This window comes from Pseudonaja textilis, chromosome 6 (genome assembly GCF_049901715.1).
Source record: "Pseudonaja textilis isolate UNSWEBS1 chromosome 6, rPseTex1.2, whole genome shotgun sequence".
Lineage (NCBI taxonomy): Eukaryota > Metazoa > Chordata > Lepidosauria > Squamata > Elapidae > Pseudonaja > Pseudonaja textilis.
This window is the reverse complement of record NC_141995.1, coordinates 14,383,851-14,408,802: the sequence shown is the minus strand read 5'-3', so window position 1 is coordinate 14,408,802 and position 24,952 is coordinate 14,383,851. Positions and strand designations below refer to the sequence as shown.

Sequence of the window (24,952 nt, the reverse complement as noted above, 5' to 3'; positions counted from 1 at the left end):
TAAACAAACAGCATACAGTAGGATCTAATAATTTAAGAAGAGTATGTCTGACAGCTGGATCATAATTTTTACCTATTGCTTGCTTTGAGGAAGACATTGTTGAAAATTATGTACTCATATTTCCAAACCAGATTTGTTGGGATACAGCTTTCCAAATTTTAAGAGCCCGGCTTTAGTGGCTACTAATATTGGAACTTGTAGTCTGACCACACTTGGAGAGAGAAAGACTGTTTGGAGTATAGTGAGTCAATTATGAGGGAGAGAAATCTGTGAGTAAGAAAAAGAGGCATGTCCATTAAAGAAAGGAGGAGTAAGAGTAGGAAAAAATAATGCTCTCGCTCAGATGGGCGATATGTATATTCAGTGTTTGCTACTAAGCTAGTTGTATCTCATGATCCTGAAGAAATATAAGGAAGCAAGCATGTACAGATACTCAGAATGTTCTTCCGCACTATTCATTAAACTGTGCACAGAGGCAGAAGATGCAAAGGAGTCCCTTTAGAGGAAAGTTAATGGCAAACACCAGCTCAGTGAATTATTCTGAACTCTTTAAGACTTTCCAAATGAGTCACAAAATCCTTCCGGCATTTCTCTTCTCTTCCCCAATCGAACAGTTAGGCTAATTTGTATTAGGCTTAATGTGTTTCTTACCCTGAAATGCCAATGATTTGTAAAATCCACCTCAAAATTTGTCCAAGCAAAGTATTTCCCCAGTGTAACTTGTTTTATTAATGATTACCTCCAGTTTCACATCTCTTTCTATTATCTTAATGGAATTTACAAATGGCCTAATGAAGTTTAAGTAATCTTCAAACAAAAGAATGCTGCAGTTCCCCCTTGGAGAAGAAAGGAAACCATAACATCTCTAGCTGGGGTAGTACATGAACATAAAGACATCCCCAAATTAAATTAAGATAATGATGCTGGGTAAAATGGCATTTTAGTTCCAGAGTTACCTGATCCTATTAAAATTAAGACTGCAATGCCATATTCAGTCACCCAATCTTATTTCTGCCAAGTGCTGTAAGTAGAGGATGCAAACAATAAAAAATTTAAAGCCCAACAGAAGGCAAACTAATGCTTTTCAGTAGTTTATGAATTAAAAATGTGTGAGTAACATTCTGGGAAGAAAATCTTTCGTTGTCATTTTGCCTATTCCATTAAATACACTTTTGTATTTAACAATTACAATTTCTTTTTTGGGGTGGGGTGGGGTGGGAATTTGCCATATATGGTAAGAGCCATGGTGATGCAACAGTTAGAATGCAGTGTTGCAGGTAAACTCTGACCGGCTCAAGGTTGATTTAGCCTTCCATCCTTCTGAGGTTGGTAAAATGGGGACCCAGATAGTTGAGGGCAATATGCTGATATTGTAAACTGCTCAAAGAGTGCTTTAAAGCACCATGGAGTGATATATAAGTCAAAGTCAGGGGTGTTAAACTCAAGGCCTGGGGGCTGGATCCAGTGAAACAAACCAGCCTGTGGTGCTTCTGCCAGCAAAAATGGCTCAGGGGAGGGGGCATGAGCTCCGTTTTCACTGGAAGAGAGTTGCAGAAAGACTTCGCAGCTGAAAATGGAGTTCGGGAACCTGTTTTCACTGGCAGAGTGCTTGGGCCACCACAGGTGCCCCTGATATAAGTGATGTCTCAACCATAACAATACAAGAGCATACAATAGATACAAACTCAAGGTAAACCACATCAAACTTGATTTCAGGAAATACGACTTCAGCAACAGAGTGGTCAGTGTCTGGAATACTCTACCTGACTCTGTGCTTTCTTCCTCAAACCCCTCAAAAACTTTAACCTTAGACTGTCTACTATTGACCTCACCCCTTTCCTAAGAGGCCTGTAGGGTGCATGCATAAGTGCACCAATGTGCCTACTGTCCCTGTCCTATTGTTTCTTTTTATTTTTCTTATATGTATCCCTTTCATGTATTCATAACCGTGTTTATACTTATACCTAATATCTTGTAAGTGATTGACAAATCAAATAAATAAATAAAAATAAAATGTTGACCTGGCCACGTCTACCCTGGCCCCCCAAGGTCAAACACAACCCTGATATGGCCCTCAATGAAATTGAGTTTGACACTCTTGGTCTAAGTGCTATTGCTATATGTATTGTCAGAAACAGCCAACGTGTCAGGTTTCCAAGTGATGAAATCTATTTAGACTATAGTGCTAAATAAAATGGCTACACATAGGTCACTTTCAGGCTCGACACAATGTTTGATCCAAGGTGATTGTGGAAAAATTACTTTTAACCTTCTCATTCCTCCCAGGAGGCTCTAGGAACTTGCAGTAACATAACATAATGCGACATGACATAACGGGATATGACGTGACATGACATAAAATACGTTGCTCTGAAATTTCAGGGATCCATCACTACTCTAGCTCTGTATTCCAGTCTGTTTGCTTTCTTCAGTTTGGTTTTCTTTTCTTTTTGAACATTCTCATCCAGATTTTATATTACCTTTACCCTTCTTGAATTCCTCAGCCATTTAACCTTCAGCTTTTGGATTTAACCTCTGCCCATGTCAGAAAGAAAGATGCCTTTCTTAGTCTAAGCCTTTTCCACAATTCAAGATCCTATGTCAGTGTCAGCCTTCAAGATCTTCTACTATTGCTTTGCATCTTTCGGCTGTCATAAGTAACTGGGGGAGGAGGGGGTAAAGTCTGGGAAGCGAGCTGGAGGTGTTACAGTCTAGCGTTGTATAAAATGGGGGGGGGAAGAGGACATTCTTCCTTAGGTTTCTATTTCTTGATTAGCTTTCTTTCCTCTGCGCAACTGCAAATTTTTATCAAAATATGCCAAGGTCAATGGACAGAAGCCTCATCACCACCTGAGCATGTCCACATGATCATATTCGCAACTTGTAATCGGAAGAATCGTTTGAACTATTGGGGGTGGGATCATTTCCAACACTTTGTTTATGTGATTTGCGCGCCTAATTCCTCAGATTCAGAATTCTATTATAGCTACCACTTCATTTCCAGTAAAAGGTATCTTTTCTCTAACTAAAAGAGTCTAAGTATTTCTTTCTTGGATTTTGAATGGAGCTAAACCTGACAGTCAGGATTGTCAAACTCAAGGCCCAGGAGCTGGATCCAGCCCAGGGTGTGTTTAAATCTGGCCCATGGGACCGCTCTGGAAATAGCAAAGGACTGGCCCACAGTGCCTCTGCCAGCGAAAACGGAGCTCAGGTGGGCCGTGGCCCTCCTGAGTTCTGTTTTTGCAGGCAGAAGGTTGCAAGAGGCTGTCCCACCCAAAATGGAGCTCAGGAGCTCGTTTTCACTGGCAGAGTGCTCAGGTCACCACTGGCTCCCCTGACACAGGTGACATCAATCTGGACATGCCCACCCTGGCTACGCACATCCTAGCCTCTCTGAAGTTAAACACAACTCTGATGCAACTCTCAATGAAATTGAATTTGCATCCCTGTCCTATGTCATGGTCACATAGGTATGTCCAATATTACAGGGTGATGGATTCCCAGTATTTCTTGTTGTGGCTTGGAGGTTTGAGCCTGCTTTGTCAGAGGTCAAGGACTTGGACAATGAGGAAGAGGAGGATTTGGCTCTGAGGTTTGAGCCTGCTTTGCTAGAGGATGAAGACTTAGACGGTGAGGAAGGGGAGGATTTGGCTCTGAGGTTTGAGCCTGCTTTGTTAGAGGATTTGGAATTGCCTTCCTCCTCAGGACTTTCCTCCTCGGCAGGACCTTCCACCCTGATTGTGCCTCAGGTGTTGGCAGATAATCAGGAAAGCATATCAGAGCCTCTGACTGAGGATCAAGCTGAGGAATGCTGGCTTGATGCGAGGCAATGGCACAGGCAAAAGTGTAAGTTGCAACGTAAAAAGAAAGGACGAATCAGAGAGTGAGATGAGGGACTGACACACCCCACAGAGAATAAAAGTGGGTGTGTTCGCTCTGAGAACTTGTTCGGGACAACGTGTTAATTTGTGAGAGAAGCTTCAAAAGGTTCTGTGTGTGGTGATAGCTTGTGATTTATGTTCTTGCTTTATTATCGGACTTGGCAGACAGCTTGTGTGAGACTGCCAAGAACTTTCTCGGCTTAAGGAATTTAACCCTGTCATTACTGGACTTGTTTGCTTGTTTATATTCATTTGGAAATTTGGACTTCTCACCTCGTTGGCACAGGTGAGACATAACAATTTCATATCAAAGAAAGCATGTTTTTCCTCCTCTTATCTTAAGAAAAGGGGAGGCATGACTCACGGATGCATTTTAAACAGATCTCCTTCACATGGAAGAATTTGAAGTACTGGCATGAATGTTTGCTAATTCCACTGAGGGAAATTTTTTTTTTTTTTTTTGCTGCTACTTAGAATTCAGAGGCAGCGATTCAACTTCCTCATCGGAGAGGCAAAGGATGATTTGAAAAACCCACATGAGAGCAGTCATGGAAAACTGTGCCAAGGGAGCTATGAAAACCCTCTCTCACAAGAATGCTTCCCATTGATACATCTGCTTGCTAAAAACTGCTTTCCACTTTATAATCAGCAACATTCCTACTGGCCCTTTCTGCAACTATGGCCGGTCTCTTAAGGCTCAGTTTTCAATACTGATCATCTAATTATTTTCTCATTATGCTAATAACTCTGATCTTTAGTCTCTTCTAACTCTAGAGTTCTCTCAAACATCTGCTCATCCAGGGATTTCATCTCAATATTAAGTAAGCCACTACACTAATGTACCTGGATGCAAATTTAATATTTTTTCAGATTAAAATCTGCACCCTACATCAATTTCCAAATGTATAGAAAGGATACATGTGCATTTTATGAATAGTCCATTCATGGCTAAATTATAGGAAAAATATGAATAGTGAACAGGAAAAGATAGAATCCATGATGCATGTGCTTTGAATATAAAAATGCTACATGCTTTGAAGATGCTAATTATCCATATACTTGCATGGTAATATAGACCATATGTAAATATTCCACTGGAATTCTCTTTAATTTTTTCAGCCTTTAGGATCTATCAATATTTGTGCACTTGGCTAGAAGGGGGTGTCAAATTCACAGAGTCACATTGTCATCATGTGATGTATCATGACTTCCTTCCTTTGCTAAACGGAGGGTGGGCGTGGCTAGCAGTTGATGCATCTAGCCCATGGGCCGTGAGTTTGACACCCCTGGGCTAGAGTATTTGCCACTAAAAAGCTAATTTTAGATCAGATAAAATTGTGAATATGTATAGCCTGAATTATAATAAGAAAACCCTAGTACAGGTCACTGCATTTTGCTTCAGTAAATATAGTTCAGCTAGACATGAAGAACAAAGGACCAAACTAGATAATATAGGGGCGACACACACACACACACACATACTCACGCACATGCATGCACACACACACACTATAATTATCAACCCTCAAGTGAACCTGGCTGAGACCATCTTGGAGGCTTCAGGGTTGTCACACAATAGAGGGAGGTGGAAAGTAACTAGATGGGGTTTTGTAGCCAAAACAATAAAACTTTCCCATGGGAACCAAGGACATTCTCAGAGGTGGCTAGCCAGAGGAAGAGTGAAGTAACCAAGCAACCAGCCAGCACCTTGATTGGACAGCATGACCAGTGACTTGTGGGAAAGGGGAAATTTTTAATTAAGTGAAAGCCTTGGGAACTTTTAGAGTTGGCTTTCACCAGTCGTGCAAATATGATGTATCTAATAAAACTGTTCTTTGAGGAATTTGGCTGCCTCAGAGCAGGGATGGGATTCTACCGGTTCTGTCTGGTTCTGTAGAACCAGTAGCTCTGAAGAGCAGCAGACATAGAACTGGTTCTATGTCTGCCACTGTTTTGGCCCACCTGCCCACCTGGGCTCTTACTCAGGGGTAAGATTCAAATTTTTTAACAACCGGTTCTGTGGGCATGGCTTAGTTGGTGGGCGTGGTTTGGTGGTCATGTGATTGGGTGGATGTGGCTTGGTGGCCAAGTTATTGGCTGGGCGTGGCCAACTCAATATCACTCACATCAAGGCATGCATGTCCTCACCTGGCCTCTCATGACTGTGGGGATGCTGCAACAGTCATAAGTGTGAAAAATGGTCATAAATCACTTTTTTCAGTGCCATTGTAATTTGAATGGTCACGCCACACAAGCAAAGTACCAGCAAAGGAGGGGGAAAAAAACTCAAGAGACTTCCTGAGACAGGAAGTCTAGTCCTGCCAAGAATGTAATAAGGGTTAACGGAGAGGCAGTTTCTGTAAGCAACACCAGAATGTTTCCTTCCTTCCTTCCTTACAGGATTAGGCCAGTAATTTCTTCTGACAACCAGTTCTCCAAACTGCTTAGAATGTTAACAACCTGTTCTAGCGAATAGGTGCGAACTGGTAGAATTCCACCCCTGCTCTTACCTGACCTTTATTTCCTGCTTTTTCAACCTCAGCTGCTTTGCGCGGCATAGCTGCGGTTGAAAAAGCAGGAAAAAAGTGCTTTTTCAAATGCTGTGCACCTGTGTGCAGCACTGCTCAGCTGTCCAGGTTGCAAGCTGACAACGTTTCACACATGCATGCAAAACGTAAATCACCAAACTGGTAGTTATACCAGTCAGATCCCATCCCTGCCTCAGAGTTCTACTTTCTACAGGTGCATTACTTGGAACACTGACAATAATATAATATAATGTAATGTAATATAAAGTAATGTAATATAATTCATGAATATTAAAGATATCAGATGAGAAAAAAGAGCAAGGCGATTAAGGAAAACAGGTAAAAAAATTATCTTGCTTTCTGTGTATTTTGCAGATATAAATCACATGAAAACAAAGGTCTGTTATACAGGCTGAAAGTGATAAACTTAATAAAGCTGCAGTACAAGAAATACCTTTTGCTGTTTTTTGAATCCATTTCTGTAGAAAATAATGTTAGCAGAGTCACACAAAAGACTTCCTTGTTTAACAGAATGGTCTGAGAAAAACTTAAACATTCAACACAATAACAAGACATATAAAGCCACCCTGCGCTATGCAGTGACTTGTAACACAGATTACAATCTTAATATGATAAAAAATGATGGCTGCTCAGCATGAGACCTCACGGTGAAGCTGCTGTGGCACAATATATGCTAATATTATAATATATGCATATTTCTAAGGGCAGTTTAGAAAAGAGGCATGAGACAATGCAAAATTTATTCAAGGGCATGATTTACAACTCTATGGGAGATAAGTAAAGCTATGGTTTGAACTTCAAGATGTTCAGGTTTCATTCTGCTTTTTTGTGCCTACTCATCCTTCCAATTTGCTGTTGTTTATTTATTGCAGGCAAGACCCATACAAAAGCAATATACAAAAGGGCTAAGCATAACCATATAAGTACCATCCCAATTAAAATGATAGGAATATTTATGAGGTACATTTAGAAAATATAAACCACACAACAAGAATTTATTACTTAGTTCCATATCCCCTACTTTTGAAATGACTGCTGTTCAGATTACAGGCTTCTGTTATATATGTTATTTTACTGTAGAATCTGACTAATGTATTAATTCCATAAATCAATCCTGCAATCCAAACCCACTAGAAATTAGTCTCTTACATGTTTTTCCAGTACTGCCAAAAATTCGCAATAGACATGATGCCACCTTGGTTGTTGTCCTTTGTGTTATAGAAGTGTTGGCTTACAGTGATAGAACAATAGCACTAACTAACTATTTTGACAGCACAATATCAACAATAGAATAGAATAAGAATAGAATAAGAACAGAATAGAATAACAGAGTTGGAAGGAACCTTGGAGATCTTCTAGTTCAACCACCGGCTCTAAATTCTAAAGCAAGGTCTGTAAATTCAATTTATACCACCATATAAAGTCCTTTTACAGGTTCCAGAGAAGCAATACACTATCCTTTGTCCATTCACATATTATGCCAATACATGGTCAATCTTTTTATCCACAGAAACCTATATTCACTCCTAAAGAAACCTCTAGAAATCTATATTCACAATCTATATGCACCTCTTTTGCAGTCGTCCCATATAAACACCAGCCCTTGATAGAGCCTTTTTTCTTTCTCTTTTCCAGAAAGCACATTGACATGACTTTACAATTTTGAACCACTGTTTCAAATAGAACTGGGACTAGCCATTGCTGATATCCAGTTCATCTTTAACAAAGTGAGTAAAATACAGTTACAATATTGAGATCTGGATGAGGCAAGATCCATGTTTCAAGTTTCCCATGTTAGTGCCAGAAATCATTAGGCAACTTGTCAAAGGATACGGTCCAAAAAGGAAAGATGATTTTAATGATGGTACAATCAAAACTCTATCTCTTTTTAAATCTAACCTCATAATCCAATGGTTCTCAATCTTTCCTTCACCACGGATTTTCTTTAAATATTTTTTGTAGCTGTGGATCAGGGCCATGGACCCCCCAAGACTTAACTCAAGATTTAAAACATAACATTTCTTCAAGCCTTTGCTGATCCTCTATGATAACATTGTAGTCTCCAAAGGTCTGTGGACCACAGGTTGAGAACCACTGTCATAATCTTCTCTACTGCTGTCCCTTTACTACGCTTTCCAGCTCTCTACCATTGTCTTCTGAACATATACAAGCATGTTTTCTAAAAAAATTCTAGCAAAAAATTGACAATTCCCATCCTTACCTCCAATCAAAATCAGCATGATTCTGTTGAGCTGTTTTATGCTCAACTACCATATAAACCATCCTCAACTTTATTGTTCTTATGGTACCATCGTAATTATGCTCCAATGCATTCAGGTATAAATAAGGGGATATCTTTTCTGGCACAAGCAAAACCAAAAATCTCAGACAACTTTGGTATTCTTCTAACAACAATACCTCTGTGAGAAGACATCTCTGTAGGGGCTTCCATGCTGAAGAGCAATTCCGTATCCTCGATCTGCAATAGTATTTCCAACGGTGTAGAAGGAACAATCTGGATCATTTAGAGCAACGTATTCCAAAACTGCAGCATCCCAAACAAAGGCGTAATTTCCATATTTGACCTGAAATCACAAAAGAAAATAAATGACCCAATTTTGCTTTGAATGTTTTTTTTGGGGAAAAAAAAAAACCCAGTTATGAACCAAAGCAGTAATACCCTTTACAAGCTATTTGAAAGAGTGGGAGGGTTTATAGCATCATTTTCAGTGAAATGAAAATGAAAAATATCCCAGCCAGAAACCTGTTTCATTTATAGGCCAACCTTGTTTCATTAAACCTAAGTGGCCAACAGTAAAGGAAGAGTTAGGCTAGCACAATTCATGCAAAATTGTCCTTGATACTGATTCAGAAGATACAATTAATGCTGAATACAATGGCCAGGTTATTAACTGGCCTGTCAACTATATTAAAATATATACCTGGGTTGCCTCTTTGTGACTAAACCAGGTTCAAAGTCCAAGGTATTATTAGACAAAGTTCTAAACAACTCAATTACACCACCCCACAAGCTACTGCAATCTTCACAGATGCTACCACTTGGGATGATTTATGCAAATGTTAATGGAAGTGGCACCAATTCTGTCAATGATCTTCTCTCTGCTAGCATTCCAGTTCTAATTGGTCATGTGTTTAAGCGTTTTCATGGCTTCCTTTTATTCCTTGACATTGTTTCATAACATCACTGTAACATACTTAGAGAAGACCAGTAAATAATAAGTAGAAACCTCATATTTTAAATAAATAAATATTGAAGTGCACTGTATTGGAAATAATGTTCCATCTAGGTAGTTTAGATATAGACTATAACTATAGACATAGTTTAGATCTCTGGGTCACAAGTGCTGGCAGGAAGTAGGCAACCTTGAGCAATCTAAGCAGCTCTGAACCCGGTTAATGCTTCTGTGGAAGATCCCCAGGGTTGTAGATTAAATTGGAAGACTGAAAAAGACACCCTAGGGAAAGATGCAACCAAATCACTTCCATAGTGTTGCCAAGCAAGTAACATGGATAAGTGAAGGAGAGCCTTATTCAAGGGAGAATCCATTCATTTATTCTATATGTTCATCAAGATGCTATGTCCCGTCCTGAAGACTTAGGTTGTGTTATACCAGGGATGTCAAACTCAAGGCTTGCAGGCCAGATCTGGCCTGCGGGATGCTTAGATCTGGCCCACGGGGCTGCCCTGGAAACAGTGAAGGACCGGCCTATGGTGCTTTTTCCAGAGAAAATGGAACACGAGGCCCTCCTGAGCTCTGTTTTTGCTGGCAGAGCACTTGGGCTGCAACAAGTGATGTCTGGCACAAGTGACGTTGAGCTGGCCACACCCACCCTGCCATGCTCACCCTGGCCCCCAAGGTCAAACACAACCCTGATGTGGCCCTCAATGAAATCGAGTTTTACCCTCCTGCTTTATATGAAGCAACTATTTATTGTCTTCTCAGCTTCCAACACTTCTAAGTATGTGCTGGAATTCTAGGTTAAGAGAACAATATTTACTTTCAAAGAAAATCCATAATGACAAAACCATATTTTTGAACAAAAAAAATGTTAAAATCTCATCCCCATGATGAATTCTTCCTTCATTCATCTATAAAATACATCAGTGTCTATATATCTTGCACAACCCATGTTTTGCCTTCCTTCACATGCACAATACCATTGGCGGGGCTGTGGAAATGACATTGTGGTTCGTCACAGATTTCAGCCAACAAGTTTAGACTTGGATTTGGTATTTTTATTTTATTTTATTGACTGAAGATGATTTTGTCAATGCCAATGGTGTTCACGTGGTGCTCCAGTTGTTTTGGGATGATACTCAGGGAACCTGAGTCAGTGCTTGACTTAGGACTACCATTGAGCCCAAAATTTCTGTTGCTAAGCAAGACAGTTATTGAGTTTTGTTTCATTTTGTAACCTTTCCTGCCACAGTCGTTAATTTAATCACGGCACTTGTAGTTAGTAACAGTAACGACACAAGTTAGTAACAGTAATTAAGTGAATCTGGCTTCACCATTGAGTTTGCTTCTCAGAAAGTTGTAAACGGTGATCACATGACCCTTCAGATTAACAGAGTTGGAAGGGACCTTGTAGGTCATCTAGTCCAACCACCCACCGAAGCAGGAAACCCTACACCATTTCTAATAAATGGCACTCCAATCTCTTCTTGAAAGCCTCCAGTGATGAATTATTGAGTCTATCATCTGCACCTCTATAACTGTCTGGTTTGGTTCTGCAAGCCAACAGGACAGACACAGATTTCAGAGGATAATTAGGACTGCAAAAAAAACAATTACTACCAACCTCCATTCCTTTGAGGATCTGTATACTGCACAAGTCAAAAAGAGAGCTGTGAAAATATTTACAGACCCCTCACATCCTGGCCATAAACTGTTTCAACTCCTATCCTCAAAATGACATTACAGAGCACTGTACACCAGAACAACTAGATACAAGAACAGTTTTTTCCCAAAAGCCATCACTCTGCTAAACAAATAATTCCTTCAACATTGTTCAACTATTACAAAGTGTGCACTACTATTATTGTTAATCTTCTCATATCTCCTTATCACCCATCCCTTCCCACTTGTGACTGTAGAACTGTAGCAATGTTGCTTGTATCCTTACAATTTATATTGACTGTTTCCTTGTATAATTTAATTGTTGATTGTACCCTATGACTATCATTAAGTGTTGTACATTATGATTCTTGATTCTTAATGAATGTATCTTTTCTTTTAGGTATACCGAGAACATTTACACCAAGACAAATTCCTTGTGTGTCCAATCACACTTGGCTAATAAAATATTCTATCTTATCTATCTTATGAAGCTCCCACAACTTCCGAAGGCAACTTCTGTTCCATTGGCTGATTGTTCTCACTCTCATAATATTTCTCCTTATTTCTAGGTTGGGACCATGGGACACTGTAAATGTCATAAAAATACATGCCAGTTTCCACGAGTCTGAATTTTAATCATGTGACCACAGAGGTGCTACAATAGTCAAAATGCGAATGCTTATAAGTTGAAGACTATCTATACTATTGATAATATCTTTTCTTTCTTTGGCCATACTCATTCCCCTCTATTTGCAGGTCTTTGTTTATTTTTATTTATTTATTTTTATTTGTCAATTGCTTACAAGATAATAGGTATAAGTAAAAACATATGAATACATGGATACTTATAAGAAAAATAAAAGAAACAATAGGACAGGGAGATAGGCATGTTGGTGCGCTTATGCACGCCCCCTAGAGACCTCTTAGGAAAGGGGTGAGGTCAATAGTAGACAGTCTAAGGTTAAAGTTTTTGGGGTTTGGGGAAGAAACCACAGAGTCAGGGAGAGTATTCCAGACATTGACCACTCTGTTGCTGAAGTCGTATTTCCTGCAATCAAGTTTGGTGCGGTTCACCTTGAGTTTGTATCTATTGTGCGATCTTGTGTTGTTATGGTTGAAGCTGAAGTATTCATTGACAGGTAGGACATTGCATATAGAAAGAAGGATAATATGATGTATCTTTAGAGAGAGAAGTTAAAATATATTTGTATTTACGATTGCTGTGACAAATATCAGAAACCACTTTGTTTTCTGTTTTTGTTTAACTTTGTTTCCTTTCTCACACGTTTTGCTTTTTATTTGATTTATTCTCCCCCTGCTTAGTACCTATTCATTTTTTGTTAGTTTTTATCTACTCGTTTAACAGTTTTCTTTTTTCTTTTAAATATAAAGAACAAGCTTATTCTGATGATTTTGTGCTGTTCTAGATGTTCAATTGTTCTTTGTTTCCTTTCTTCATTTTTAGAAGGCTTTGTTCTCTCTGAGGGAGAAAGAGTGCCTGGTTTGATATTAAAGATGATTCAGTAGCTACGATGGCTTTCTCCACTGCTGATTTCCCCAGGTTTGCCTCTATAGCCTGAGCTACTTCTAGCAAAGCTTCAATTTCTTTGCCCTGGTAGACCTTTGTCTCTTCCATTTCTGCTTTTGTGAATACTTGATTTCATATTATAAATTGATGTTGATCTACTAGCCTCTGTTCTGTTATTTCTTGATTCTGAACGTAGTTCTTTCCAGAACTGACACATTCTTTCCAGATATAGAATAGAATAGAATACTTTATTGGCCAAGTGTGATTGGACACACAAGGAATTTGTCTTGGTGTAAACACGCTCAATATACATAAAGAAAAGGTACATTCATTAAGAATCAAGAATCATAATATACAACATTTAATGATAGTCATAGGGTACAATTAACAATCAAATCATACAAGGAAACAGTCAATATAAATCGTACGGATACAAGCAATAAATTTACAGTCCTACAATCACAAGTGGGAGGGGATGGGTGATAAGGAGTGACGAGAAGATTAACAGTAATAGTAGTGTATACTTTGTAAGTAGTTGAACAGTGTTGAGGGAATTATTTGTTTAGCAGAGTGATGGCTTTGGGGGAAAAACTGTTCTTGTGTCTAGTTGTTCTGGTGTGCAGTGCTCTGTAGTGCTGTTTTGAGGGAAGGAGTTGAAACAGTTTATGTCCGGGATGCGAGGGGTTTGTAAATATTTTCACAGCTCTCTTTTTGACTCAAGCAGTATACAGGTTCTCAATTGAAGGCAGGTGGGTAGTAATTGTTTTTTCTGCAGTCCTAATTATCCTCTGAAGTCGGTATCTTTCTTGTTGGGTTGCAGAACCAAACCAGACAGTTATAGAGGTGCAGATGACAGACTCAGTAATTCCTCTGTAGAACTGTATCAGCAGCTCCTTGGGCAGTTTGAGCTTTCTGAGTTGGTGCAGAAAGAACATTCTTTGTTGTGCTTTTTTGATGATGTTTCTGATGTTAGGTGTCCATTTTAAGTCAAGTCATATAGTAGAACCTAGAAATTTGAAGGTCTCTACTGTTGATACTGTGTTGTATTGTAAGAGGTGGTAGTATGGGAGGGTTTCTTCAAAGGCCACCACCATTTCTATGGTTTTGAGTGTGTTCAGTTCCAGATTGTTCTGGTTACACCATGAGGTAAGTTGTATAACCTCCTGTCTGTATGCAGATTCATCGTTGTCTCGAATGAGACCAATCACTGTTGTGTCATCAGCAAACTTCAGCATTTTAACAGATGGATTGTCTGAGATGCAGTCATTGGTATATAGGGAAGAGAAGTGGAGATGGCACACAGCCTTGGTGGGGGGGTGGGCTGTGCTGATTGTACAGGTATCAGATGTGATTCTGCCTAGCTTCACCTGCTGCTTCCTGTCTATTAGAAAGCTTATGATCCACTTACAAGTGTGTTCAGGTACCACTAGTTGGTTTAATTTACTTAGAAGAGTGTCTGGAATGATGGTATTGAATGCTGAACTGAAGTCTACAAAGAGGACCCTTGCATTTGGAGATTCAAGGTGTTGTAGGATCTAATGCAGGGCCATGTTAACAGCATCATCTGTCGATCTATTTGCTTGGTATGCAAACTGCATGGGATCTAACAGCGGATGCGTGATGGTTTTCATGTGAGACAGCACAAGCCTTTTAAAGATTTTCATAACTACAGATGTTAGAGCAACTGGTCTGTAGTCATTCAGTTCCTTGATGGAGGGCTTCTTTGGACTTGATTGGTAATACAGCTTATTTTTTTAAAAAAAAAACATTTTCAATCTTTCTATATTAGCAACAAATAAACAACTTTTCTTCCAGTAATCCTGCAGCTGTTGGCCCTGTTTGATCAGTCAACAGTCCTGAGTTCTATAGCCCGTTTGTCACTAGACATGTAGGAAATCTAACATATGTCAATTTCGGACTTGACACCTATAACATCTAAAGGCTGTGGTGGCACAGTAGTTAGAATGCAGTACTGCAAGCTAATTCTGCCAACTGCCAGCAGTTTGATTCTCACCAGCCTCAAGGTTGATTCAGCTTTCCATCCTTCCAGGGTCAGTAAAATGAGGGCCCAGATTGTTGGGATCAATAGGCTGACTCTATAAACCGCTTAGAGTGGGCTATAAACAGTGGTGGGATTCAATTTTTTTTACTACTGGTTCTGTGGGCATGGCTTGGTGGGTGTGGCATGGCTTGATGGGCATGGCAGGGGAAGGATACTGTAAAATCTCCATTCCCACTCCACTCCTGGGGGAAGGTTACCACCGGTTCTCCGAACTACTCAAAATTTCTGCTACTGATTCTTCAGAACTGGTCAGAACCTGCTGAATACCACCTCTGGCTATAAAGTACTGTCAAGTGGTGTATAAATGCTCTTGTAATTGCTAAGTGACTCTGGACGGCTCACGGCAGAGGTGGTATTCAGCAGGTTCTGATCAGTTCTGGAGAACCAATAGCAGAAATGTTGAGTAGTTCAGAGAACCGGCAAATACCACCTCTGACTAGAGATTTTACAATATCCTTCCCCTGCTACGCCATGCCCAGAGAACTGGTAGTAAAAAAATTTTTAATCCCACCACTGGCTCACAGGATTATATAGGCTGACAAGATTGTACAGAGGGGAAAGGGAGCAAAGTGTTAATTAACAACAGTTGTAATATATTCCTCAAAACATACAATTTCCCTTTTAGAAAAAAAGTAGCATTCCCACTTAAAAATTGCTGAAAAATGGGAAATTATCATATTAACCTGGACCACACTAACCCTCTCTCATCTTTTACATCTGCTATTTCCCAGTTATCTACATGGATATCTGCTATTTCATCAAATACATTCTTTTATCAGTAGTCAGTCTGCTTGATTCTTTCCACACTGCCTTTCCTCTAGCTGTCTGGAGAAAGTGATTGCTTTCTCTCATGGGTTCCACACCATACATTTTATTTAATACTTCAATCAATGACACTATCTCTAAAGGAAAGCCAAGGAAAATTAATTAAGTGTGTAAAGTCAACATGGAATAAATATGTAACAACTTATAAAATAAACAACACAATTTACAGAACAGGCTTCTTGGGCTAGGTAAATCCAAGGGGAATTATAAGAAAGAAAATCTTGGCAGAATATTAAATTACACCCCATCATTATTAGATTACTGTTCAATGTTGTAGATGATATTTTCAAAATCTGTTTATATGCAGGAATTACTGAAATGTACCAGCCTAGTTCCTCATTTCTGAGCTGCACCAGAGACCTTTTTGTCTTGTGATTTGACCCCCTCTTTATCCCAAAAGCATATTTCCTGTTTTCTTGAGTAAACAAACCAAAAGGTATGTATATGTAAGAAGGTGAAGTTGCTCAAAGCTTTAGAGCTGAAGATAAACTGTAGGAAAACATCCAATGAGACAATATTGGGCTGATTTTGTTAGCTTCAAACTCTGAGACATGGATATTGAATGGTTTGTCAACAGGACTGTATTTTATGCCATCAATCTGTAGAGTTTAGAAGAAAGCAAGTATGCTATTCTTCTCTTTCTTTCACCAGTTCTATAGATCTTTGACTTTTATGGCTGCTTTCTAAATCTGAAGCATTGATTCACAACCTTTCCCTCTAAGCTGTGAACTGGAAATTCCCTGACTGAAATGTAAAGTGATTTGTATTTGCATGAATACAAGGATAGGAGAGACCATTAGCTCCAGGCATTCAAATAGTAGTAGCAATAGCAATAGCTATTTATAATAGTATAAATAGTAGTAGCAATAGCATTTATATATTGCTTCACAGTGCTTTACGGTCCTCTCTAAGTGGTTTTCAGAGTTAGCATATTGCCCCCAACAATCTGAGTCCTCATTTTACCGACCTTGGAAAGCTGGAAGGCTGAGTCAATCTTGAGCTGGGAAGAGCTGAACTGTCAAACTGCTAGCAGCTGGCAGTCATCAGAAATAGCCTGCAGTACTGCATTCTAACCACTGCGCCACCACAGCTCTTGTAGGAGCTCCAGTTTTCCCACTGCTCAATTTGTTCTATGATTTTCCGCCTCAGAATATTTCCATTTAATACATATTGCTAGTGTGTGTATGTTGCTCACAGTGTTGGACTAGAATTGGAGAGACATAACTCCCTGGATGTCCATGGGTTAACCATATTTTCTTGGGCTAGTTTACAGCACTGCTGTAAACAATGAAGGATCTCCATATAAGCTATTTTTAGAGGTCTTAGAGAAAAGGTTGATTATGCATCAAACAAACCTTTACAGTTCTTTAATCATGGTCTTTAATATGGTTTATATCGGGAGTGTCAAACTCACAGCGGCTTCACATGATGTGTCTGTATTTTTTTCCCCTTCGCAAAACCGGCATGGGTATAACCAGAGCATGACACATCTGCTCACAGCTCTGGTTTAGATCCTCAAACTATTTTCTTCCAGAAAATATCTAAGATTTCAGACCTACTTATTATCTTAGGCATATAACATGTTAATTCAGAGTTGCCCATAGATTTTTTTTTCATGGCAGTCATGAGCAGGAAGAAATCAATATATAGAGAAGCATAAACTTAAAAATGAAGAGTAGATCAGCTTGATCAGCAGGTGTGGAAAATGGAAATACTGGTTAATTTTATTTATGCCTGGTTTCTGACGCTGTTATCGCTTAGAGGTAAATGTAGTTTCAGGGTTCATTTAGAAAAATGAACATTCTTCTTTCTTTTAGCAAATGCTACTATCCTTCTACTTGGAATATTATAAATATGTTAGATATCTTAGATAAGGAGGAAAGAAAAATAGGATTTCATTTATTTGCTATAATTTTCAGATAATGGTTGTCCTTCAATCCAACACATGTATATTACTGAAGATCTTTAGATTTTTGCAGTCTTAGTTCATACCAACGAATGCTAAAAGAGGCTAGACGAGGAATTTAAATTCAAGGTATACGGGTCACCTTCATTAAATTATAATGCAGATGTATTATTGGTGCAGACAGGCAAACATTTCTAGTTGCTTATATCATTTTTAGGACTTATCTCAGTATTACCATCTGAAATAGACGAACTTTTAAGTTATTTTTCCCAGCACTGCAACTTTATTACCCAGAAGAAGTAAAGAAAAGCTGTTCAAGATAGGACTCAATCATCTGAATATCATATCCTGCACAGAGAACATTTGAATTCCTACATTCCACATTTCTACATTATTATATTGCCATTTCATGTGGAGATAATGGTATTTCAGAGTAGTAGAAAATTGGAATTTGGGACACAGGCTTTCTTCCATAACCACTTGGGATCAGCAAGGCAGAACTAGCATAAAAGAGACATATTGTCATTCATCAGGAATCATGATTTTCCAGTTAAATAGGGTAAAAAGTATGAACACTACCAACTAAATCTTTATTTCCATCACATTTTGCTAACACTCACACATATCTGCTACCACCATGGAGTCATTGTGCATGAGATCGAAAGGAAAAGTATGATCATTTGATGGAAATCCCCCAGCTGATATTACAAACCACACAATGCTTGAATTGATAACAGTCATTTTTACTCCTGCACTGAACTGGAAATAAAGCTACTAGATATATTTGTGGCTCATATAACTTGTGTTAATTGTGAAATATATATTTTTAATGTGCTGTATATATCTTCTAAGAACAACGCTAGTGATACACTGATCATTCCCACACGAATGGTTCCTGATAGCTTGTTCCCAAGACTTCCTTTACCTGCAGCTATATATGCACAGCCTAGCTGAGAGCATCTGACTTATTCCACTGCTGAGCTGAGCCAAATTAGAAATGTAGGAATGCAGGATTATATGAGTTCCTATGAATCTCAGAATGAATTTATTATAGGATCAGTTAGTTCTTTTCTGGTATCAGATACCTAGATAATGAAGCATATGAAGGGGCAGCTGAGAATTATCCTAAATGAATGTGGTGGCTGAAAAACCTAATGTAGGAGATTTATAGAACATAAATCCCTCTCTGATCTAAAAAAAGTCCTATATCCATGTATTCATATCTATAATACATCAGCTCAACTTCAGATGGATGCTAATCCACATTCAGACACAGAATGGCCAATAAACATGTCAAATGTTTTGGTGCATGGCTAGTTAAATATGTTCCCTAAATTTCCTTTTTCTCTATACCAGGGGTATCAAACTCAAGCCCCATGGGCCAGATCTGGCCTATGGGGTGCTTAGATCTGGCCCATGGGTCCATCCTGGAAACAGCAAAGTACTGGCCCGCAGTGCTTCTGCCAGCAAAAATAGAGCTCGGGAGGGCTGTACACGGCCTGCCTGGGCTCCATTTTTGGCCGTGAGGGCCTCCTACAACCCTCTTCCAATGAAAATGGAGCTTGGGGAGACCGTGCTCTCCAGTTTCATTAGCAGAGGGCTACAGAAGGCCATTGTTCTGTCTTTAAAATTGCTGGTTGAATATAAAGACAGACAGGCAACTCTACAAAGGCCTCCATACAAAGTTTCTTTATTGGATCTCAAGGCATTCTCAAGGTACGACTCACAGTTATGTTGAGATTCATCTAATGTCCAAATCTTTGCATAGCTGACTTCATAATGTGAAAGTATAGTGATCTTCATCCCATAACGATGGAGCAATGGGTGAGACACCAGCACGATGCTGGGGTCCTAGCAAGAGTAAAGGAAATTCCCCCAACCCAACCAAGGGTCAATTCAGTGACCAATCAGGATTACAGATGTGGCCACATGACATGAACTACATTTCCCATGATGCATTAACTACATTTACCATGAGGCATTCCCTTAAGGGGACAGCTTCCAATTCTCACTTAACTATCTCAATTCCCAATTAACTATATACAACCATCATAGCCTAAAATGGAGCCTCGACAAATGGTGTGGAGCTGGCTATGCCCACCCCGGCCATGCCTCCCAGCCCCTGAGGTCAAACACAACCCTGATGCGGCTTTCAATAAAACTGAGTTTGGGATCCCTGCTGTAAACCTTTACTCAGACTGCCAAAGTCCTTTTTCCAATGCTTGAAGATTGTGTGGATCTGAATGGAGAGAATTTATCTCTGGATCAGTCTTACTCAGTGACAATGCATCTTGGAATCACCTGGTTTGTTAGACATTCCATATTTGATCTTGGATGGTGTTGTATTTCCCCATTTAAGGTGATGTGCAATTTGGAGGTCTTTATGTAGTTCGCAGCTCTTGCTCAAGGCCTTTGCATAGGTTCCTCTGGTGTGCCAGTTGTACTCATTCCTAATCAGTAGAATAATTCCTCATGCTCTGCTCACTTCCTAGCAATGAGCTCTACTTGCTATTAAAGATCATTCAGTAGTTTTAACTGATCAAGTTAAGGGCATGCCTTTGTATGTTCTTGTGACACATCTGCTTCACAAGCTGCAGGGATTGCCAAGGTACTGGTTATGACTGATAAAACTCTGCAGGCATAGATCCTTGCTATTTTGGAGAATGACAATTTTCCATAGCATCTACCCCACCAATTAAAGTTGACACAATTGACATGCTTTAGGTTTCCTCAATCCAACAATGTCATATATCAGGACTCAAGAAATGTGCTTTCTATGCTGCACTGCCAGTCCTTTGGAGTGAGATTCTCCCAAACTCTCAATGAATTTAGATAAATCTAGAATATCCCCCACCCTGTTAATATTCTGAAGGCTCATAAAGACCTGGATGTTTTTATGGATGTCTTTATGTCTCACCCCATTCTTAAGAGGTCCTTAAAGAGGGCGTGCATAAGCGCACCAGCGTGCCTACCATCCCTGTCTTTCTGTCCCCATTTATATGTATTTACTTCCTTTGTTCTTGTTTATGTTCATACTTATACTTGTTATCTTGTACATGTTTGACAAACAAGCAAACAAACAAATAAATAAATGTTCTCACAGGCCTTGGACTAAAATGGTTGGTGCCCCCTTTGCTCAGTGTAGGGCATTGGTGGGATATTTGGGCACTTGCTGGTTTATCATCTTGCAGTTTATTCTTTTTCTATCGTTTTGTCTGTTTTTGTTGCCTGTTGTTGCTATTACAACATTTTTATGTTGTTTGCTGTATTATGTCCTGCACAGAATTGTTTGGAGTCATGTGGCATCCCATGCAATGCAATGCAAAGTAATGGATGACTTTGGGAGGGCTTGAGACAGGTATAGTGTGGCAACCATTCTGGCTCTCCCAGTAGCTTTTAATACCATCAACCATGGTATCCTTTGGATCAGCTGAGGGAGGTTGGGAGGGAGAGGCATTGTTTGTGGTGGGTCTCCTTTTTCTGTGGTTAGTTCTAGGTAATGTTGTGGGGCAGATAGCAAAACCCTGAAATATGGGGGAAATATGAAGGACTGGGGTTTTTTTTTGCCTCTCCTCTTTAACATGTACATGAAACTACTAGGTGCACTTGACTGACAAGGTGCACTGTCATCAGCATGCTACTGATATCCAGTGATGTATTTTCACCCTTGCCTGTGCAGGTAATGAGGTAGTGCTAAGCAAATACCTGGAGGCTGTGAGAATCTGGATGGAGATGAACCAACTTCTACCCAACCCTGGCAAGATGGAGTGAGTTTGGGGTTTTGTCCTTCTTTAACTCTGGAAGGTGTTTCACTTCCCAGATGGACAGATACCCAATATGGGTGTCTTCCTGAACTTAGGCTTCTACTCAGTGAGCTGTGGCTGGGGGTGGGCTTTGTATAGATGTGCCAATTACACTTTTTTTTTCCTGAGCTGAGAGTCACTCATACCTTAGTCATTTCCCACTTGGACTACTCCAATTCACTTTACATTTGGATGCCCTTGGAGACCACTTGGAAGCTACAACTGGTCAGAATGCAACTGTATTCACATACTAAGGTGCTTCAAGTTTCACACACATCACAGCTGTGCAAGTTGCACTGATTCCCAGTTGCCTCTGGGTATAACTGAAAGTGCTGCTAATCATGCAGAGTGTATGAGCAGGTTATTTGTAGGACAGTCTATCTCTGAGAGTATCTGCCTAGTTTATCAGCTTGGGTAGGGGAGGCACAATCCAGGTCTCTTCCCTACAATGTCACCATCTAGTGGACACTTGGAAGTGTGTCTTTATTGTGGCTGCCCCAACCTTAGGGAACATGTTCCCTTCTCTGATGATCCAGTAGTCCCACCCCCTTTTTAACTTCAAGACCATGAAGGCTTGGCTTTTTACCCAGGCACTGGGGTAGAATGAAACTGTCTTTGTCTTCTCAGGTCATGGTTGTCTCAAAGGTGCTTTTTAAAGAGGCAACTGGACTTCCTGTCTTTGGTTGAATGTTGTGGCAACAACCAAGAGAATGTCTGAGGTACTAGGATTTATTTTTGTTTTATGTTTTTATGGTTTTTATGGTTCAGGATTTTATAGTTGTGAGCTGTTCAGAATTATGATCTAAGATGAGCAGCCATAGGAATGTTTAAAATAAAATAAAATGAAATGAAATCATCGTCATCTTCTTTTAATGCCCCCATAATCCCATGCAGGGTGGAGTCTAGGCAACTGAACGAAGCTGAGTGTTTACTGGCCAGATGCCCTTCCTGTCTCCTATGAGGAGATTTTTTTCCCAGCAGATATATTCTCATTGTGCCCAGAGAGGGAAATATTTGCCCCTACCTAGAATCAAACTCACAGCCTCCTGATTGTGAGGTGAGACCTCCACCTCTAGGCCACCACACCACTCATGAAATGACATGAAATAATGAAATGAAATGAGAAGAATAATCATAGTCATCTAAAGAAGGATATTTCCAATTTTAATTGTTTTTTAATTAAAAATATGAATCCTGGAGCTTTCTTGCTATGATCCACAAACTGGTTTCTGAAGTATCAAGAAAGTATTCCTCTTTTAATGTCAGTGATTCATTACTAACTCCGATGCAATTAACCCAGTTTACCAAGGGAGAAATATCCACTTTAGGCACAGTAAACCTTTGCTGCCCTTTTAAAATATTGCTTTCAGGTTGCTTGGATATAGTGAAGCACTGTTGATGAAACTGGAGCTCTCCAAGTAGAATCATATGCACAGGGATAACATGAAAAATAATAACCTTAGATGACAATGTCAAAGTGATCTTATAGCACCATAGGTACGAGCTATCCAATGCAAGTTGCTATGGTAACTGCTTAATTTAACTGAAATAAACAGAAAGTAAGCAATGATGCTGCTTGCTAGACAGGTTGTTATAATGGGCTTTGAGAATAACTTGGGGGACAAGAGGAAAAGCTGCCGTGTAGATAATGGTCTGCTAAACAAAATCTGAATGCAAAGGAAGGATGGGGGTAAAGAAAACATCTCAGAAAGCATCTTCATTACTTCTCTGGAAAGCAAAGGCAGAACATTCAGATCTGCAAGATTCTGTTGTATATGGGCACTTTATATTGAACTGCGGTGGCACAGTGGTTAGAATGCAGTAGTGCGGGCTACTTCTGCTGGCTGTGTGCAATTTGGCAAAATTTCAACTCTCACCAGGCTCAAGGTTGACTCAGCCTTCTATCCTTCCGAGGTGGGTAAAATGAGGACCTAGACTGTTGGGGGCAATATGCTGATTCTGTAAATCACTTAGAGAAGGTTATAAAGTGGTACAGTATATAAGTCTATTGCTATTATAACAACTACAAACAACAGCAACAACAATAAAAGTATAAACAGAACAACATAGAACTGTACTTAAACTACTACTGTATTCAAACTCAAACACAAAGCATAAATACAGTTAGCAGGGGAATACAACAGGAGATTCTTAATGATTATTTGCACTTGCTTCAACTTCAGACAGAAATAAATGCCAACCTATGTCCTCTTTAGCCGATATTAGATCATTTTAGGTCTCAAAAGGACTGAAAGAGGTTTGGCAGTAGATATCTATGGGGATTCTCAGTCATCCAGGTCATGGTTTCCTAAAGCTGATTTTTCAAAAGGCAGCTGTTTTGTTTTTCCTTGAAGATGTTTTGCTTCTCATCCAAGAAGTTTCTTCGGTTCTGACTGAATGGTGGAGGATGTTGAACTCTTTGATGAACACTCAAGTAATAAAAATCCTTTTTACCCTCTACTATTCATTCAGAACTGAAGAAGCTTCTTGGATGAGAAACAAAATGTCTTCAAGGAAAAACAAAATCCAGTTGCCTTTTGGAAAAGCACCTCTGGGACAATTTGGCAATAGATGTTGGATCTCCAAAAAGATTCTACAGATTATAGGCCCCTCTCTTCTCAGGTTAGGGACTTTGTGAGATAAGGAAAATACTTATCTTTCCAAGATGTATTGTGTTGGGATATCTATCACTTTGATCTAAAATGTTCTGATTGAAAAAGGACAGGAAGATCATATTGCTTATTTTCTTTCCACTATGAAAATGGCCAAATTCTGCTCAAATGACATTTTGCTGCTGTTTTTTTTAAAGGAGTCAAATAGAGGGGTTATTGATTAATTGGTTTGCAGTTTTCTTTTCTTTTAGGTAGTCTATCCTTTTATCATTTGGAAAACTTTTATATCTCTTGTATGATTCCTTTCTTTTTCTTTAAAGCAGACATTGGAACATGATAGTTAAAAAAAATAGGAAGAGACTATGTTTTACTCCAACAAGTTTATGAAGGAAATATTAGAGGAATGCTTCCTTTCTTTCCATTCCCCACCATCCCATCAGAGTGGAAGAAGTGCATATTTTAAGCGCATAAGGTTATCTGCATCAAATTCTGCCATAATGTTGGAACTTAGCAGTATACAGTCAAATTCTAGTTACCACTGTGATCCACAGATGGACAAAATTCAAAGCATTTCTAATGCAATAAATAAGTGTAAACATCAGGGATAAATTTCCATTCACTGTATATGAATGACACAATGTTACTCCGTGATGTACAGTATGAAATACAAACTTACTCAGATTTGGTATTCAATAAACAAATAAGACTCTCCCCCCCCCCCCCCCCACACACACTCATCACTGTGTGTCCTATAAATTGTTTTCTGATGCTAAAAGCCACAGTGCTTCAGGGATGTTCTGAGATTAGGCAGGTAGATTACAGAGATGTTTTCATAAAAAGAAATGCGGAGTGACATCTTTTTACTTGAGTTCATAGCTTTAGGCCAAGTGGCCACCTGAGTAATTGCAAGAAAAAAACCCAAGC

The 24,952-nt window shown here is 39.4% G+C and overlaps 1 protein-coding gene across 1 annotated transcript in view; it reads right to left on the bottom strand.

Annotated features, from left to right (window-relative positions):
- Nucleotides 1-24,952, bottom strand: part of GRID2 (glutamate ionotropic receptor delta type subunit 2) — a 1,009,897-nt gene that overhangs the window by 109,073 nt on the left and 875,872 nt on the right. The window contains exon 14 of the mRNA XM_087935906.1: nucleotides 8,849-9,015. Coding sequence (XP_087792032.1) covers nucleotides 8,849-9,015 — 167 coding nt within the window. The remainder of the gene's footprint in view (nucleotides 1-8,848; nucleotides 9,016-24,952) is intronic.